Source organism: Eutrigla gurnardus (assembly GCF_963514095.1).
Source record: "Eutrigla gurnardus genome assembly, chromosome: 20".
NCBI classification, from domain to species: domain Eukaryota; kingdom Metazoa; phylum Chordata; class Actinopteri; order Perciformes; family Triglidae; genus Eutrigla; species Eutrigla gurnardus.
The window spans coordinates 22,059,260-22,079,762 of NC_139931.1; the positions used below are offsets into that span (position 1 = coordinate 22,059,260).

Consider the following 20,503-nt stretch of genomic DNA (forward strand, 5'->3'; position numbering starts at 1 on the left):
GAAAATACGTAATTGAAATAGTGTGAAGCATGTGCAGAGTTACGGTTAAATATGTGTGGTGTAATATCGGGTGGAAGACGTGTGAAGGCTGTACGTGTACAAGTTATTTGGGTTAACACTTACCTGTCCGGTCCCGTGTCTGCTCCAGGGTGCGCAGCCAAAAGATTCCCCCGGGGGCACGGCACCGTGATAAACGTTCCGGGAGAGACCAAGTGGCTGGATGGGAAGTGTGGGGGGGTTCAAATGTTTGGTGGTTCTGTTTATTTATTGTAAATATATTTTATAGGTTTATCGGCAGGGGCACATCAGTAACGTTATGGAATGAATATTATGTGCTAACGGTGAAAGGGAAAGGTTGTCATTTGGTAGCACAGCCATTTGATAATATTTTAAAGTTACCTTATTAGTGGAAGAGTCCAGTCATTATATTAGTTTGTCTGTGTTCGTTGCTGGTTGAACCTGTGACTCTCCCCACAATTCCATCTGTTGCTGTCTTACGCCTAATTAAGTGAAATAAATGTGAAATTGGGAAACCTGACCATTTTCTATGACTTTTCTTCAGCATCATCCCACCGTTCACCGGTCGCCTTTCACACCCACTGTCCACCAAAACCTGGACCGGAATTGTCTGTTGTGACCAGTGCAACATACCTTTGACTAGGACCCGGGCAGGGGAAGGAGGAAGTTCGGCTCACCAGTGCCCCCCTTTTCACTGACGAGCCTGGCCTTTTGGCACCTCCAGGCATTGGGCGAGGAAATGTCCCTCCTGGGCACAATAGATGCAGAGCCGATTGCGTAGGCGCCGCTGTCTCTCCGCTGGAGCAAGTCCAGCTCATCCCAGCTGCATCGGCTCCTCTTGTGGCACTGGAGCAGGTCTACCAGAGGGAACCTCAGATATGGTTGATGGAGAGGGGGGTGGCAGGGGAAACGCTGTAGTGTTATTGGAAGGTGAGGAGGCAAGTGGACGGAACCTCTGCCTATTTGTTCACTCCCTACATCTCTCTCTCTCATTCTGTTATCCAATCCAATCGCTAGATCCATCAGCTCTTTCAACGAGGAGGTTTCATCTCTTACCGCTAATTCAACCTTCATCTCTCCTGACAACCCTTTCTGAGTGCGGACTCGTCCCAGCCGCTCTCCACTGCTAGGATCTGAAAGGTAACTGCGTACTGGGCGACTGGCTGACTTCCTTGTCTCAAGTTCAGTAACTGACCTGCAGCCTCTCCCCTTTAACCGGATGATCAAAAACCGTCTTCATTTCCTCAGAAAAGCGACCGTAATCTGAACACAATTCGGGGCGTTGACCAGAGACTGCCAAAGCCCAGGCAGCAGCTTGTCCAGAAAGCAGACTCATTACAAAAGCTACCTTAGCTTGGCAAGTTGAGTATGTAACAGCTTGCTGATTGAAAACTAACGAGCACTGGTCTAAAAACTGTGCTCATGTCCCTAAATCACCTGAGTACCTAGCGGGGATAGGGATGTATGGTTCTCGTGGTTGTGGCGTTGAAAGGCCAGGGGAATCCTCCGCTGGGGGTACTGCTGGCAGTGGTGGGGGCTCTGCGGAGGAGGTTGAATGAGTGAGCAGGTCCTTGAGGGAGTCCATCCGTCCGCTGAGCTGTGTTACACTAGTGGTGAGCTCCCTAAGAAGTTCCAACACCTGCCTCAAAGTAGTCTCATGTTGATCAACCAGGGTGCCTTGGTTTGAGAGCACTTGTCACAGGCGTCGGTCTCTGCTGGGTCCATTTTATGGCCAGATAATTCTGTTATTGCCAGGAGAATGGAGGCGGACCCAGAAGCAAGTGACTAACGTCTATAACAAAAGTTCTTAATCCAACGTAAAGTGTCCAGTTTAATAAAAAAAGGTTCTAAATTCAACGTAAAATGTCTGGAGGCAGGAGGCTGGTCCACAGGAAGCAAAAAGGGCAGTGAGGCACCAAGCTGGTGAAAGAAACACAAGAGGATAATTAGGATAAAAAAGGCTCCACACACTGAGGGAAACGGGAGAATTCTCACTAACGATACACACGACTGGCTCTACCGATGAGAAGGAAATTATCTGGCACAGGAGTTGAGTCAGAGCTGGCTTTTATAGTGAGTTTGATTAGGTGGAGATAGGAACCATGTGTGTCTCTCTGCACTTAGGAAAGTAGGTCAACTCTGCCTCCGCCAACCTCCAGCACTGCAGGTGAAACAGGGGAGACAGGGAGAAAATACACAATGCACAACAAAACATAACCAAAGAATAAATCAAACATAACAAAGGCCATAACACTTTGCGTTCTGCACAGGAGAAATATCAACGGACAACAGTGGTTATAATATGAGGGTATTTATTGACTAACTAAAGATTAAACAAAGTGAATAAAATAGAAGCACCAATACAACACAAGAAATATAACTGGGAAATGATCCATTTTACCTCTGGCCACTTGAGGGCAGTAGAGATCTGCCTAACTGTTGTGGATAAATCACATTTTTACAACTTTGCACTTCTAGGTCGCAGAAGCACAGGATTTAAACAGAGTGTCACAATTATCACGTATTACGTAATAATAACAAATCTAAACTATATTTTGAAGCATAAATTATCACTTTCTGAGCTTTACTCCAAAAGTGGTCTTGACTGGCTTTGGGTATTTCTGCTGTTAACTCAAGAGAATACCATCTGGCCCCCTTATATGCATGTGTGATTTAGGAGGCAGGGAACGGTCATCTGAAACACAGCAGACGGCCCAATTAGCATCTAAAAAACAAAAGTTTTATCCTTGGGAATGGTCCTGAGAGGAAGAAGGAGGTTGTAATCTTTAAACCAATCAGGGCTCTCTGTGAAACAAAGGTGTTAATCAGTCTCAAGCCGTTTGTGATGCTTTAAAGTCTGGTGTCTCTGATGGGCTGTGTCCTCCTCACATTTGGAGATGTGTGGAGATGTTGCTGAGGCTTTGATTTAGGAGTTCAAAGTATGTGACTCCGCTCCATTTTGTCCAGTGGTGAATAGTTCATCCTCTGTTTATTAATCAAATAAAATCAGAGTGTGAAAGAATCATGAAGCTGTTGTTCCTACACCTATATGCAGTCTATGATTGCTACGACACAAAACACATACAGGAACAGGGCTTTCCATGAGGATAATGAGCAGTCAGTCAGAGAAATATTACTATAATATACCAATAATCCATCATTTGTTATGATATGTTAACTACACACACACACAGTATATGTCTTGTATTGTAAAGGGGTGATACATGGTATCCAGATGAGAACACTTTTTCTCACAATAAGGAACAACAGCATAGACCCTCAGCCCTTCCCAGTGAAACCTAATGTTGTATGGATGGATGCAGTGAAGGTGATATCCTGGATGAAGTTAGTTTCAACTTTAGGAGATTGAATTGTGTTTATTGCGTATTTTAATGAGTTTTGCCTTCCTGATTGGCAACATGTAGAGAATTATTGTGAAGGATAATTATAGTTCTAGTTTCTTTTGACACACAGTCTGCAAACAGCTATTAATATTTATAACCACACCCATTCCTGCCTGATCACAATTGTTGTAATTATGAATCGTTACTTAATTATTTATTTGTTGACACTGTCACTGCAATGTTTTATCAATTCATGAACAAATTAATGACTATTCTTTATTTAAATTGAGCTTTTTACAGCACAACAGTGTAAATAAAGATAATTCATTCTTTCATTATGGCCATTAACTTGTCTGTGTGGAATAGTTGCTGCCTCCGGGTTTTCCTGAAGTAGTCCGTCTAATGAGGATGTCGACTGTCTGGGCAATCAATGCAATTCTTAATGTGTTTTGTCCTCAATTACTTTGCTAATATTTGTGAAAGACTGAAGACGACTCTTTGCTCTCTACTCAGCAGTACACAGTGTCACAGCTCACACATGTTCGCATAGAGCAGGGGTGGAGAACTGGTACAGATTGACACGTAAATTAAAAAATGTACCACAAATTCACGAGTACCCGAGTATTTGTACTCAGTGATTTTACTCAGCATTTTAACCATGGGACATACACAAGATATCTGTCAGACTCCAACCTCCAAGGTTTTCCAGGAGCAAAAGTTGAGAATAATATCTGGTACTTTCTTTTTAAACTGAGCCAAAACTAAATTCAATTTCAATTCAATTCAATTCAATTCAATTCAATTCAATTTTATTTATAGTGTCAAATCACAACAGAAGTCATCTCAGGACACTTAACGCATTGAGCAGGACTAGAATACGCTCAAAATTTCAAGAGTCAACACAATTTCAAATTCCCAACATCACCCAGGGGCAAGCGTTACAGCGACAGTGGCGACTAAAGTAGATGGCCACAGAATGGTCAGAGAGTCATCACTAGCATCCTCCGTACACTATGACTACAACTATACACACAATGTGAGAGTGAAGTCATTTTGGGTCAAGAGGAGCTGAGGTAAAAATATTTTACGTTTTTCTGTTAGTAGTGGTGTGGCAGGGACAGGTCAATCAAAGGCCTGAAGGGAGGTGACTGTTGCCATGTCCATCCAGCTTGATACCAAAAATGCATTAGTATACATAAACAAAACACAACCAATCCATGGAAGTCCAGGAGGAGGTCTGGGCGGTGGACAGGTCGGAAACACAGGACTTTCACCAAGAGACGGATGTTAGTGTCCCATTAGAACAATGTAGTTTTGTTGTGTCCTTTTCTTTCAATTTCCTGGTCATTGTAATCTAAATAATTCTGAGAACTAACTCTGTAGTTTTGTAGCACATTTTGTTCGTTAACCACGTTTTCAAACAGAAACTGTTTAGGGAAAAAAACGTAACCTTGAAATGTAATTGAGAGTGCAATTTAGTTGGATGGGAAGATGATTTCGTCTTCCCATACAAGTTGACACACAGACCTGCAGCATTAGAACAATGTCTGCCATACTTTCAAAACAAAGTACCATGAACAAACAATTTAAAACATATATGCTATAAATCTTGCTTTTATCAGGTCCTTACTGTCTTCCAGTGGCTGGTAATAGCCTAACTTTAGGGTTTGTTGCAGTGTTCCATGTGCTAGGGGCGTCGATGATAAAGGCCTTTTTACCAAGCAGCGATCGCGCACAAGGAACCCTCAAAGTAAGCCAATTGTTGGATCTGGTTTGATAAGACCAGGATTCAGATGTGGTAGGGAGGAAATGTAGGGAGGAAATTTACCACGAATAGCTTTAAAAACAAACAAATGCCAGTAGTAACTGCACCTCCATAGAAAGAGAGGGCCAGCCAACCTTACTATAGGTGGTGTGTATTTATAACTGTCACCGTTGATGAATCTAAGGACACAATGATGCACAAAGTCTAATTGTTTCAAATAAGATATCGCCGCTGCCCATAGATGCTACTAAACAAGAGAAAGCCAGGCACAATTTTTAGACCGTAAGTTACGACTTCAAGTCATGACTCACGACTTGGTAGCGTTCCAGGCAAGTCACGGTTAGGCTACCTAACGTTAACGTTAGCAAGCACTAGCTGATACTAGCGATTTCTTGTCTGCGACATATTTTGGGCTTGATTTGATAAACATAACCTGTAGTAGTCCACAATCATATCTGTAACTGGGAGTACACTGATCTGGTACGAGTTCATGGGTAGTGTGTTACGGGTTTGACTGCCGTTCCAGGGCACTTTCATGGGTAGAAAGCTGTGAAATCACGGGTTACGGGTTGCCTGGAACACACCATAATATAAAGGACTCTCTGGTGGAGGCCATCATCCACCCCTCATCGTTCCCGGCAGGAGGTGGGTTCTTCTTTGTGTCCAAGACTATCTTCCAAGCCCTGGTTAACAACGTGCTAAGAGACATGTTGAACACATTTGTTTGTCTACCTCAACGACATCCTGATCTTCTCTCGGTCCAGAAAAGAAAACGTCCACCAGTTCCAGATGGTCCTGCAGCACCTCCTGGCAAACTCCCTTTTTGTAAAGACAGAGAAGTGCGAGTTCCATGCCCCATCTGTCTCCTTCCTGGGATATATCCTAGGGAGGGGGACCGTGCAGATGGGCTCCGCCAAGGTCTCCGCCGTCACTGCCTGGCCGTCCCGGACTCCTGTGTTGGGACCTCACTAAGAAGAACAGAGAGCGGCCTGCATGATGGCCAAAAGCCTTCACATGCGGTCAGAACAAAGGAAAAGAACTACAACCCCCAAAAACCTCCATCTTGTTCTACCTCTCACCGAGGTGTGAAATGTGACGTCACACAATTGGTGCCCTATTGGCTAACAACCACAGGGACCCCAGGGGGTCCCTGAGAGACAGCCGTCTGGTATAAAACCCGGCGCCACCTTAAAACTTTCTCTTACGCTCTTCTCTCTTACACCTCTTCACCGTAGCACACCGCTACAACAGGAGATCGCTGCCCCGCGCGGTCTCCTGTTTGCCTGCAGAAGGAGGAACACAACTGTTTCTTCATCCAAGCTACCAGCAAGAAGGATTACCTCTGAGCCCCGCTCTTGTCTGAAGTCAGCAAATCGCCACACTGCGCAATTTTATTGTGTGCCTGCAGAAGGAAGAAACACGAACTGTTTTCTTCAACTAAGTTGATCCGCAAGGAGGATAACTGCTACGACCCGCCCTCGTTTGGATTCAACCGACTCGTCGCATACTCCGCTGCCGCACAAGGACTCGCGAACCACAGCCGTCGTCGCCGCCGCGTCAAGAAGCGCCGCCACCGCATAGGACGGACTCAAGCACATCGACAAAAGTAAGAGGCTATTGTCTGGGCAGAGGCAGAGATTCGATAGTGTAGGATATGCTTGTAATTCTTGTTAACGTGTTTTAAGTTTTGATCACGGACCGCCGAGTCCGTTGCTTTCTGTATTGTTGTATTCTAATGCTGATTGTGCACCCACGCCGCTGAGTTTATTTCTGTTACAGCGTGTGGCCTAACCTCGGCCACATTCACCAGCTCAGTAAGTGATCTACCATCAGTTAAAGGACCGGGGTCCCGCCGAACGAACGCCAGTTCATTCACGAGCTCCCATGTGACGGTAATAGCTTACTGACCCTTCGTGTATTACGCGCGCATTCCCTGCTCTCTCTTTGTTCCGGCTAACACACATGTGCACACACATACACCGCCCCCACACGTATCCTACGTTAGCTGTTTCCGTCTCTGGACGCTAGGGAAATGGCTCCACCTGGTGGCTGCGCCCGGCCATCTCTCTCTCTTTCTCTCTCGCTATTCTATTCTACGTCAGCGGTTCCGCCCCTGAACGCTGTGAGGAATAGCGCCACCTGGTGGCTGCACCCGGCCATCTCTCGCTCATCACCTTTCCTCCCCCCCCAAACACACATACACCCACATATACACACACCCGCACACACACACATACACACACGCACACACAGACACACACACTCCACGTGTCTCTTCCTCTTTAGCTTAGCTTTGTGTGTATTTAGGTAGTTAGGTAATAAGGCTTTGTTAATAACAGTATTATTGATTGTGATCATTATTACTGATTTTAATAAATCTATTATATTTTAACTAGCAGTCTCTTGTGTTTGTTGTGTATATGTCACTGGATAACAGCAGGTTGTGAAGGCTAGTGCTCGAATTTCACGCCTTTTTAATTGTTCGATTGTTTACTACTTCCATGCCAATGATCACGATGATTGGCATGTGAGTAGAAAACCCCTTTATATTGAGACTGAGTACAGTTTTTGGTTATCTTTTCCCTAATTCCAGTAAATATATGGTGGTGCTCCATATATTTATGATTATATCATAATAATATATTAAAAATAATTATTAATATCGATTATCATATTGACATTAATAATTATCTGTTGATAACCAAATCTGCTCCTGCTACATCCCCAACACCTGTAAGCAGCTTCAACACCAACTTTTACCAGAGGTTCATCCGAGGATACAGCACGGTGGCAGCCCCTCTCACGGACCTCAGTTCCTCGAAGGTGCCCTTCCGGTGGACGTCGGCCACCCAGGACGCCTTCCGGGCCCTTAAGACACGGTTCACCTCGGCCCCCATTTTGGCCATGCCGGATCCTGAACAGCAGTTCGTGGTCGAGGTGGATGCATCCGATGTTGGAGTCGGGGGTGTTCTATCCCACCGACCAGAAACTACACCCTTGTGCCTTTTTCCCCAGGGGTTTGACCCCGGCCAAGAGAAATTATGACATTGGCAACAGAGAGCTTCTCGCAGTCAAGTTGGCCTTAGAGGAGTGGCAACACTGGCTCGACGTAACGACGTAACAACCTTGAGCATATCTAGTCAGCCACATGTCTAAACTCCCGGCAGCCTCGCTATTCCTCGCATGGTTCAATTTCACTCTCTCAAATCGGCCGGGGTCCCGCAACGTCAACCCCGACGCCCTGTTCCGGCAGTTCCAGGAGGGGGTGGGGGACTGCTGACTCTGATACCATCCTTCCACCCTCCCGCTTGGTCACCACACTCACCTGGGAGGTCGAGGAAAGTGTCAGAGCCGCCATCCAGGATCAACCCGGTCCCAGCTCATGCCCTCCCAACTGCCTGTTCGTGCCGATCTTCGGTCCGAGGTCCTGCAGTGGGCCAACAGCTCCCAACTCACCTTTCACCCTGGTATCCAGAGAACCAAGGAGGTCGTCCAGCTCTGTTTCTGTTGGTCCTCCCTGGGAGAGGACCCAGGGACTTCCTCAATGCCTGTCCTACCTGCAACCAACAAAAGACCTCGCTCCAGGCTCCTGCTGGTCTCCTGCACCCACTACTGGTTCCTTATCCCCCTGGTCTCACATCTCCATGGACTTTGTCACCAGTCTACCTCTGTCCAGCGGCAACACCACCATACTGACTTACTTCAGTAAGATGGCCCACATCATATAATTAACCAAGCTCCCATCATTCAAGGAGACTGCCCAGCTGCTGCTGAACCACGTCGTCCGACTCCATGGCCCCCAGTTCGCCTTGTTCTGGAGGGAGTTCTGGGAGCCACTGTCAGCCTGTCCTCAGGATATCACCCCCTGTCCAACGGCCAGACGGAGCGGACAAAACCCTGACCAGCTCTGCCACGGGCCTCTCCCCCTTTCAATGCTACACCTTCCAGCGGCCTCTTTCCCCGGCTCTGGAGAGAGAGGCTTCCTGCCCATTGGTCCAAGTCTTCATCCACGGGTGTCATCGGACCTGGACCCAGGCCTGTGCCGCCCTCCACAGAGCCGCTGGCCGCTACGCATCTGCCGCCAACCATCGCCGCTCCCAGGCTCTGGAATATCAACGGGTCAATAATGTCTTGCTCTCCGCCGGGGACCTCCCCCTGAGGGTGGAATCCAAGAGGCTGGCCCCACGGTTCATCGGGCCCTTTGAGGTTGAAAAGGTCATCAAACCGGCAGCCGTGCGGGTCAAGCTCCCCCGGTCCATGCGGGTTCATCTACCATTTTCAAGGAAAAGCCAGTTCTGGAGAGTGCCTTGGTTCCTGTGACGCCTCCTCCTCCTTCCCTCATTGACGGGGGACCCGCCTACACGTTCCGCCGCCTCCTACTGTCCCGTTCCCTAATCAGCTCAACTCCACTCACCTGTTCACCGCAGCTGCTGCTGATCACTAATCAGCTGAGTATACTCCTCTCCACCCTGCACTCATTGCCAGATTGTTCTATGTCCCCAGTACTAGTCTCTCCAGCATTTCTCAGACGGATTACCCAGTATTGACCCCGCCTGTCCCCGACCTGTCTGCTCTGTCTCAGTCACGACATTCGACCCAGCTTTCGGGCCTCAACAACAGATTCTGCCTGCTCCACGCCTGTCTTCTGCCTGCTACGCCAGCCCCAAGGATCAGAGAAAAAAGCTGGCTTTGCCTCGACACTGACCCTTGTTAAAGGATCTGTCCCAACCATACGGGACCCAGCAACTACAGTGATGACAGATACAGTAGGAGAGGTTGGAGAAGAGGGCACGGACACCTGAAAAGTTTAAATGAAGTCCATCTACAGCAAAAAGATCGCTACGCTGCCAGAAAAGGTCAAACTTGTCAATAAAATGTACGTTGTGTCTGCGGCATGCAGACTGAAGCCAGGTGTTCAGACTTAGCAATCTGGAGGGTGGGGTTGCAGATACTGACCTTACAGTGAAGGAGTTTTACCCTGAACAGTTGGATAAAGTCACTCTTTAATAACTCAGACTGCTGTTTACCAACGTCATACGTGCCTATGTGCAGAAGGAGTGAGTCAGCCGAGGGGAAGGACGTCACGACTTCCTGGATTTTGTTGGTGATGTCCACCATATTGGCATCAGAGAAAACCACAGAGGGCATTGTAGATGGACACAAAACTACATACCTGTATCTATCTATCTATCTCTCTTTTTTTAACCTTTATTTTTCCAGATAAAACATTAAGAACAGTTTCTTATTTACAATATTGATCTGGTCTGATAAACCTCAGCAGGAATAAAGGTACAAAAAATAACAAAAATAAGTGTGACTCACAGACAAATACAACAGAATACAAATGTACACAGCCTATGTACAGACATAAAATAGAAAACACAAATGTACTAAAAATGTGGGAAACTGGGGAATCTTCTTTTATTCCTCTCGAAAACCCTGGAACATGCCACCTACAACCAACTGTCATCCTATCTCTCACAGAACAACCTCCTTGACCCTAATCAATCAGGCATCAGGATGGCTCACTCCACTGAGACGGCCCTCCTCACGGTGACTGAGTCCCTGCGGGACGCCAGAGCCTCATCCCACTCTTCCCTTCTCATTCTCCTAGACCTATCTGCTGCATTCGACACCACCAAATCCTTCTCTCCACCCTGGCTGAACTTGGCATCACTGACTCTGCTCTAATCTGGTTCACATCATACCTGACAAATCGCACCTTTCAGGCCACATGGAATGGCTCTATGTCCAAACCCTCTTCTCTGGACACGGGTGTCCCTCAAGGCTCAGCATTAGGACCACTTCTGTTCTCATTATACACTGGATCACCATTCTTATGCAGACGACACCCAGCTTGTCACGCAAATTCATGCTATGTCATGCTAAGCTACCAAAAAAAATGTTGTAGCTGAAATTCCAGTCGATTATCCATGCGTCTATGTTTTATGCAGAACTAGTTTCTTCAGAACGCAATATTTTGGCCTCAGGTGGTGGCACGGTTTGACACGTGATCGTGCTACACCAATATTTATTTTTATGAACTAAAGATTGTGGAGATGTCAGACTGCAGAGCGGAATAAAACGATAACAGGGTTCACCTTACGGCCTAATAGTTCATTACAGTGAATACTTTCCCCTTCAATAATGTGATGTTTAGTTTCGCTTCCAGAAATAACAGATATAACTGAGCCTTTTCTCATTCATTCTCTCTAAAATATTTTTTTGTTATATTCATGTGAAACATCTCCTGCAAACATCTGGGTTTATCTTCACCAGAAACTTAATTTTACACGATTACATTTGAACACATCATTATAACGTTAAAAATATCGCCCAATGCTATTTGTTACTGAATAGAGACTGAACGCATCGTGGTAGACGATGGATGGATATTCAGACACGCACACTAGCGCCACCTACAGGTTTAAAGGCCATACCACACACACTAACTCCAATTGACATGACATTTTGTACACATATGCAGGCAAGTGTGCTCTACAAAATTGCCATTTGGACTACAAAATTTTGAATTTTGTGAAAAACACGTTTTTGCTAACTCCCCCTACACTCTCACCAAACATTCACACACTGAACACGTCTGGTCTGCAATATTGACTCATGGTTAAAGCGCCACCTACTGGCGACAGGAAAAAGACATTTTGCATATTATGTGAAATCTTAAGTGATTTTTTGCCTTTTTCATGCAGTATATTTTAACTAACTCCTCCTACACCGTTGATACGATACCTGCCAAACTTGGTGAGCCTGTTCTAAAGGCCTCAACGATGAAAAATTATCAAATGGTCTTACATAAATCAAAGGGCGTGGCCAGGCCGGTGCCATGAAGTTTGGTCTTTGGCCACAATACTGGAAGCTGTTATTACTTAAGTGTACATTTACCAATCTGGTCCAAACTTCACACGTTTGATGAGAGCCACAGGAAATATCATGTTTTTACACTTGTATGCACTCCTCATGTGTTGGCCTGATTCACCTCAAATTTGGACAGAAAAGCCTCCAGACATTGCACACGCTAACTGTTGAAGATTGGGAGGATGCCTTGAACACTGTTACCGCGGCTATGTGAGGCAGTGATGTTTCCAGTGGGTTGCTACAGTCCCAATGTCGTTAAACTGTGTACACCAGTAAAACATGATGACTTTAAATGTCTGATGCGGCGTTCACGCCGGACGCGATAGACGTGAATACAATCGCTTGAGACGCTTGTATCGCGCTGCTTGGTCATTTTGGACTATTTGTGTCATTCGCGTCATTCGCTTCATTCGTGCATGACGCTCATTTTTGAACTGGTGCCGCTCTAGCGGGGGAAACAAGGGCAGCGAGGGAAACGAGGGCAGCGCCGGCACTCCTCCTCCGCCTCGGGGTACCCGATGCCAGAGTCCGTGAGCCTCCTCCGGGAGCCACGTCCCTCGCACCTCTCCCCAGGGAGAGTCGGGGCCACATTCGACTACGACCTCAGATCAAACGAGACAACCCGCTGAATTTCAAGCATATTACTAAGCGGAGAAAAAGAAACTAACCAGGATTCCCTCAGTAGTGGGGAGCGAAGAGGGAAGAGCCCAGCGCCGAATCCCCGTCTGACGGCCGGACGTGGGAAATGTGGCGTACGGAAGACCGCTTGCCCGGTGTCGCTCGGGGGCCTGAGTCGTTCTGATTGAGGCTCAGCCCGTGGATGGTGTGAGGCTGGTAACGTCCCCCGTCGCGCCGGGGTCCGGTCTTCTCGGAGTCGGGTTGTTTGGGAATGCAGCCCGTCCATCTCAGCTGCGGAGCACCTGTCCATCCGTCTGTCGGCTTGAACTCGTCGCTGATTGGATGTCGCGGCGCGATGCCGCCTGAAAAGTTCAATATTTTCAACTTTATTCGCTCCATTCGCGCCGCCACCGCCTGAATCGCGTGTCATCGCGCCATTTACATTGATTTTCAATGTAGAGTTGCCGCTCCATTCGTGTCTATCGCGTCCGGTGTGATAGTTATTAACAAATGGAAATTCAGGCAATGGACGACCAGTGCGCCCCCCCCCCCCCCCCATTCTCCTCCGGTGGTCCATTCCATAAATAACGAACGGCCCCTAATATGACTGGGAGGACTAGCTTTGTTTAAGCTAACATAGTCTTCATCACACAGCCAGGTTTCAGTCAAACAGAATAAATCAATATGATTATCTGATATTAAATCCTAAAACATGGTAAACATGAGTTTCTGGCCTCAATCGCCAAATACATAGTGAAATTGTCTGTGTGTTTGTCCTACAACTTTAACCCTGTCACTGTGTGTTTTTACTTCATCAAAGTGAATTGATAACCTTTTGGTGCTAAAAATTTCTTATTCAAAGTTTGTTGCACACAGCTCTACCATCTTGTGTCACTTCTGGTTGCAAAACAAGATGGATAATGACCAAAACCTAAGATGGCGACAGTCCAGGTATTGGTTAGCTTAGCATAGAGACAGGAAGAAGGAATAAAGGGCTTTTGTGAAAATTAAAAACAGCTAGCAACACCTCTAAAGCTCACCAATGAGCACATTGTATCTTTGTTCAGCTACAAAAAAGGACATAGTTTGGGTACTATCACTTAGTCATTTTTAATTAAATGTATGTTCCATCAAATGTGTTTGGTTGACCTGTCTGTGTGTCTGTGTCTCAGAGTTAGATGCCTCGTACCCTCCCTATGGCTACACTGACCTGCCTCTGGACAGCCTGCCTCTTGATCCGGACCTCCACGAACCCTACATCCCCGACATGACCTACGACCCCAGACAGGCCTACCCTGAACCCCTCTAACAGGTAAACACACAGAGCACTGTGCTGGAACCACTTTAATTATCGTATGTTTTGTGAAAACTTGGTTTCAAATGTTGCACTGTTCACAACTTGAGAAATAGTTTGCTGCCAAACTAACTTCAGTTTCTCCTCTGAATAAATCATTTCTCTATCTTACTATATTATATGTTAACAATACAGACTAGGTATTGTTGTAACCTTCCTTGTTATCATCCAAAGTGAAATCTGCCAATCAGAAAATCCTGCAGATAGGAGGTTTTGCTTTTCGGCCATCGTTATGCTATGTTAAAGGTAAAATCAAGGGCATTGCCATTTTGAGTGACAGGTGGCCATCCTATCAGGTCTCTAGCTGTCTCTGCTGCATCACTGACGATACACTGTTTTTAGTTTGACCACAGGATCAGTTGTATTCTTTTGCATCACCTGGACTAGACTCGCTGGAGAGGAGGTGGTGCTTCCCTCCACATAGACAACAACAAACTCTTGCTGCTTTGTATATGTTGAAGTGCCAGATCGACAACAGTCAGTTTAAAAGATTCTCGAGAGCTTGCGGGTGGCGGCGCCCCGTCTCTCAAAACTCGCCACGACGCAAAGCCGTATGCAGGGCTTCTTACATAGACACTGAATGGGAACATCCCCTCCGGGTAGAAACTCAGACAGGACGCCGTTTAGTTTCCCGGTGTGTCCGGGACTTCCACAACATGTACAATGCAGTAATAGTGTTTATTATGGCCATGAATGACACATTATCCGTGTAAATGCAGCGGGTGCCGGTCGAATTTGTCTCACTACTGCAGTATGTCCCCGATCCCAAACTAGTCGGCGATCGCTCGCCACAATCCCCCCCACATGTGGACCGCATGACTACTATTGGATGAATTTTAGCTCAATTGACAGATCTTTCAAATCGTAGACCAGAGCTTTAATGTATGTGTAATTAATGCATATTTAATGTTGTCTCAATGTATATATATATATATATATAGTATTTGCTTTTTTTTTTGCAGGAAAATAAAATAAATTAAATGAAGAAGGACTGGAGGAACGAATGGAGGAATATGTAGAGTTTTGAACCACATCAGCTCTTTCCAATGGGTGGGGGAAATGGCAATCAAGAACTATGAAAAGAGGTTGCATATTAAAAAAGAGGTTTATTGTTGCTGTAAATGAAATATGTAACTTTGTTATAATGTTTTACTGTGGGGAAGTGAGGGATGTCCGAAGTTTTTGAGGCATTGTCTGCACTGGTAACTTTTTGAAGCAATCAAATTAGGCAAGAATGTGTTACGTTACATCCTGAGTTTTATCATTCCATCTGGAAAGGATTTACTACTTAAAAATAATTTGAATTTGCTGAAATGTTATGACGTTATTGCTGATATTGTAATTTTAGTTGTTTGGTTTTGTTCCCCACACATGGATATCTCATGGGAAACACCTATATTAGTCACTAAGAAGTTCCATTAAATTATAATTATACAAACTGCTCAAAAACATTAAGAGAACGCTTAAATCACACATCAGATATTGATGAGCGAATTCTTGAAGTTGAACATCTTTATCCTTCCATGTTGTACTCCACTTATCTGGGGCCAGGTCTTAAGAGGGCATTCCAGACCTCCCCCTCCCCACCAACACTTTCCAGCTCATTTTGGGGGACCCTGAGGCGTTCCCAGGCTTGTTGGGCTCTATAGTCCCTGCAGCGTTTTCTGCTAGCTCAATTAGCTCCTTTGGATGCGACATTCAGCGATGTGCATTGTGTAATTTGTTGAACAAACAGATGTAACACCAGGCCATGCAACCCAAAATCATCAACCTGTTGAGGGTTGAAGATTTCCATCTCCTTCTCTGCCTGGATGAACTCCTTACAACTCTGGGCAGCTCCTGATGAGTCGGTGGATGGTATCCTGGGGTATCTGCTACCAGACCTGGATCAGGACATCAGTGAGCTCCTGGGCAGTCTGTCGTGGTGCTTGGCGGCATCAGAAGCACTGATACATAATGTCCCACAGGTGCTCAGTTGGATTTAGGTCAGGGGAACGTGAGGGCCAGTCAATTACATCAATGCCTTTTGCCAGGAACTACCTACACACTCAGGACACATGAGGCTGGGCTAGTCCTGGACCAGGAGGAACCCAGGGCCCACTGCACCAGGAAGAACCCAGGGCCAACTGCAAAAGGAGGAACCCAGGGCCCACTGCACCAGGAGGAACCCAGGGCCCACTGCACCAGGAGCAACCCATCTCTGTCACATGTGCTCAGTGTGAACCTGCTCTCAGCTATGAAAAGAACAAGGTGCCAATGGCATACATTCTGGTGTCCTCTGGCGAATGCACAGTGCTGGGCCATGAGACCAGATCCCACCCTTAATGTTTTTGAGCAATGTCTAAAAACAGTTGAACCAGGTGTTTTACTGACATCATAAAAAGATGCACTATGGAAACTGGCACCTTTAAGAGGAAAAGACTTTGTCCCCGATTCGGTATAATGTGGAATCACCATTGCTACCAAAAGCTACCCATGTTTCCCAGCCTTCAGCTGCTGTCTTTTAGATGTCTCCTCTATGTATTTGAACAGTGTACATGTCCGAGGGTGTCCATGTGTGTTTGTTGCATGGTAGTATTGTGAACTCATCGGAATATTCTTCACCTTTACATACTGAGAAAAAAGGGACATCTGGGTTTGGAAGACATGGCCATTTGGAAAACCTCAATGAGGACCTGGATTACATATCCCAGTGTCCCAGTCAGTTTCACCAGGAAATGGACTACAAATCCCACTGTGTATTCTCCTCAGTTTTACGAAGTGGATATTCTGTGCAAATGTCCACAGGAAACGGACAAGGAATCCTTTCGGCATCAGATTTTCCAGTGATACCTAGTTAGACCCCACATGTCTCCGGTCGAAATGGGCCACTGCTTTCTGTGGCATGTACATGTACATGTACATCACCATGCTTACACGTACAGTAATGGTAAATGATTGTTGTTCTAAAGTGAGTGGATCATAGAAATGTGCGGGTAACAGAGTTGAGGGGTGGATTCTGCAAACTGTAATATACCATCATAATACTGCTGCTGCTGACAGCATGTATTAAAGTCTCTGGTTGGTGTGCAGCAACTTTTCTATCGAACCGTCCCGTCATAATACAGGATATATGGTCTGCTGCAGTTGGACATCGTAAACGGTTGGGGCAACTGTGCTTGTACAGTAACGGGCTGCTGTTGTTGTTTGCAACACCAACAACAGAAGCCTGTTACTGTAGTCATCAGCCCGCAGTGTTTAAAAAGCACAACCACAATGACTTATCAAGCACTGTGAGTCAATCTACCATAGCTTTACTGTCCTGAAAATGAACATCAATAAATTTTGTTATTTTCAACTGTTGTGGGATACATTTATGATGCTGGCATGGAGGATTGTCAAAGTATGTAGAAGATTTAACATGCCTACATTAAAAGTGTGGTGTGTACACATTAACCTTTTTATCATTTAAAAAATTCAATTAAAATTGAAATGAAAATGGTAAAGGATTCATTGTCAAAGATAAAAAGACAAATAATTGTGCTCTTTCTACAGTTTTGCTTTATGACATAGCAAGTACCCAAAAAGGAAATAAAACAACTGTAGTTCTCTATCACACGTTGGTGTATTGTGAACCAGCAGAACTGTGTGCACAAGCGTTCCCCTTGTTCTTCATCTCACTGTTGTGTATTCAAACACGACGGTGGCGTGCATCCTGACTATTGTTAAACAACAAGACCCTCAAGGAGCTTTTGAAATTGAACCTGTGGAGGAACTTCTTACGGTGCTTTTAGAAACCCTCAGTTAAAGGTTCTAAGAAGAACCCATTAACAATCTGTGAGCAGCCTTTAGAATTCCCAGTGTAGTAATAATGATAATAATCCTTTCAGATTTCCTTTAGCCAGGGTTGCCAACACTCACGCTCCTGGCGTGACACTCACGCTTTCACGATGAATCTCACGCTGTCACGGCAAGCGTGAGTGTCACGCCAGGAGTGTGAGAGTTGGCAACCCTGCTTTAGCATAGGATACAGCATCTTCCTTTATGAAAGGAAAGGAGGTCATGCTGACCTTCCTTGCGAGAGCAACATTTAAAGTGCCGCACATGTCGGTCGCTCAATATGCCTATTTCCATATTTAACAATGACTTTCATGCGGACATATAGTAATTGGAATCGTGTTGATGAATGTGTGTGGACAGTGATAATAATTGTATTTGCATTTATTTATTTCAATCATGTTACAAATATTTGAAAAAACTAAACTAAAACAAATGAAATGAAATGTGATCACTGCAATGGTCAATTAATGAATTCTTGATTATGAACAACATTCATTATCAACATGAACAAATGTTAAATCTCCAAAAAGAAGAGAAATAAATCCAACCCCTTCTCCAAAACTCAAACAATTAATAACTTATTTTATCATATAAACTCTTGTGACAGGATGTTTTAATGTCAGTTCCATCCTTGAAAGTTAAATCATATTTGTGACCTGACTCTTCACATTTAAAATGAACTGAACAGTTAAATTCACATTATTATAATGTTGGTCTGTTGGTTTACAGAGCAGAGTTGATTTTAACCGCAGCAGGAAGGACCACTGATGACTGAGGAGAAGAAGTCGGTAGCAGTTTCGACAAGCACTTTCATTTTCAAAATTGTTTGTTTTGTTTAAGTATTTACAGTCTGTTGCTGACTGAAGGAGAGAGTTGGCTGTTGGCATAAACTGGTTTGTGACTAGATCAAATGGCAACCCAGGTACGAAGTAGATGACGAGGAAGATCAAGATGATAGGGATTTTGATGACTGGACATCAGTGTCTAGTCAGAGATCAGGAAGGAATTGAAGAGAGGGAGGATTCAGACAAAACAGGCTCAGTCAAAGCAGTAAAAGGAGTTTTGAAGAGATCAGTTCAGAACAATTCGGAAAAAGGGAGGAGGTTAAAATAATTCTGAAATTCAGAAAGGGAGATAAGTATGTAAATCTACGCCAGATAGCATTGTCCAGGGAGATAGGAGAACAGCGAAGATTTTGAGAGAGAGGAACTAAGAGAGGCCAAAAGTATTCACACACCCATCCATATAATTGAAATCAGGTGTTCAATCACTTCCATGGCCACAGGTGTATAAAAGGAAGCACCTAGGCATGCAGACTGTTTCTACAAACGTGTGAAAGAATGGGTCGCTCTCAGGAGCTCAGTGAATTCCAGCGGGATACTGTGATAGGATGCCACCTGTGCAACTAGTCCATTCGTGAAATTTCCTCACTCCTAAATATTCCTCAGTCAACTGTCAGTGGGATTATGACAAAGTGGAAGCGATTGGGAACAACAGCAACTCAGCCAAGAAGTGGTAGGCCACGTAAAATGATAGAGCGGGGTCAGCGGATGCTGACGCACATAGTGCACAGAGGTCGCCAACTTTCTGCAGAGTCAATCGCTACAGACCTCCAAAATTCATGTGGCCTTCATGGAATGGGTTTCCATGGCCGAGCAGCTGCATCCAAGCCATACATCAGCAAGTGCAATGCAAAGCGTTGGATGCAGTGGTGTAAAGCAAGCTGCCACTGGACTCTAGAGCAGTGGAAACGCGTTCTCTGAAGTGAAGAATCACACTTCTCCATCTGGAAATCTGATGGACAGGTCTGGGTTTGGCGGTTGGCAGGACAACGGTACTTGTCTGACTGCATTGTGCGGCATGTAAAGTTTGGTGGAGGGGGATTATGGTGTGGGGATATTGTGTGATATTGTGGGGATTATGTGTTTTTCAGGAGCTGGGCTTGGCCCCTTAGTTCCAGTGAAAGGAACTCTGAATGCTTCAGCATACCAAGAGATTTTGGACAATTCCATGCTCCCAACTTTGTGCACCAGTGCACAAAGCAAGGTCAATAAAGACATGGATGAGAGAGTTTGGTGTGGATGAACTTGACTGGCCTGCACAGAGTCCTGACCTCAACCCGATAGAACACCTTTGGGATGAATTAGAGTGGAGACTGAGAGCCAGGCCTTCCCTCCAACATCAGTGTGTGACCTCACAAATATGTGACCAGCCATGGCAAAACCAGGAACAAGTCAGCCTCGGGGCATTTTGAGTTATGTGTAGTTTCTAAGCTTTCCAATGATGTCTAACACATGGAAATCTGATAATATTTGACGAAGTTGTGCCATTTGAATCTATGCTTCTCTGAAAAACGTTCACTGAGAAAACTGGCCTGAAAGATTTGCAAATCTCACCTCACCTCCCCTACTCTGGCCAGAAAGGAAACACGATGGTGCTCATTTGCATCTCATTTAGATAAGCCCTCCCCCCTACGGATGTCACTCAGTGCAATCTGTTAGCCTGCAGGCACCGTCTAAGTAGCTAGTGCTAATGATTTAGCAACTAGCCTATTGTCCTCAGGAAGGTTAGTTGCTAAACTATTAGCATCACAGTCAATTCAAGCAATGCCAACAGGCCCCTTGGCATATTACTGTTAAATCAGATGCCCACATTACAAGCCAAAAACCTCCCATTACAGCTTAGTTTCGATGTGCATATAATTGCCTC

General features: G+C 45.3%; 1 protein-coding gene across 2 annotated transcripts in view; it reads left to right on the forward strand.

The window, feature by feature from the left end:
• LOC311030463 (junction plakoglobin-like) overlaps window positions 1–17,296 on the forward strand; it is a 202,183-nt gene extending 184,887 nt beyond the window's left edge. The window contains exons 16-17 of one of the 2 annotated variants that reach the window (XM_084036224.1): window positions 13,794–13,933; window positions 14,917–17,296. In XM_084036224.1, the coding sequence (XP_083892350.1) occupies window positions 13,794–13,930 (137 nt within the window). In that variant the 3' untranslated portion in view covers window positions 13,931–13,933; window positions 14,917–17,296. The remainder of the gene's footprint in view (window positions 1–13,793; window positions 13,934–14,916) is intronic. The other variant, XM_084036225.1, reaches the window with a different exon arrangement.
• The last annotated feature ends 3,207 nt before the right edge of the window (window positions 17,297–20,503 follow it).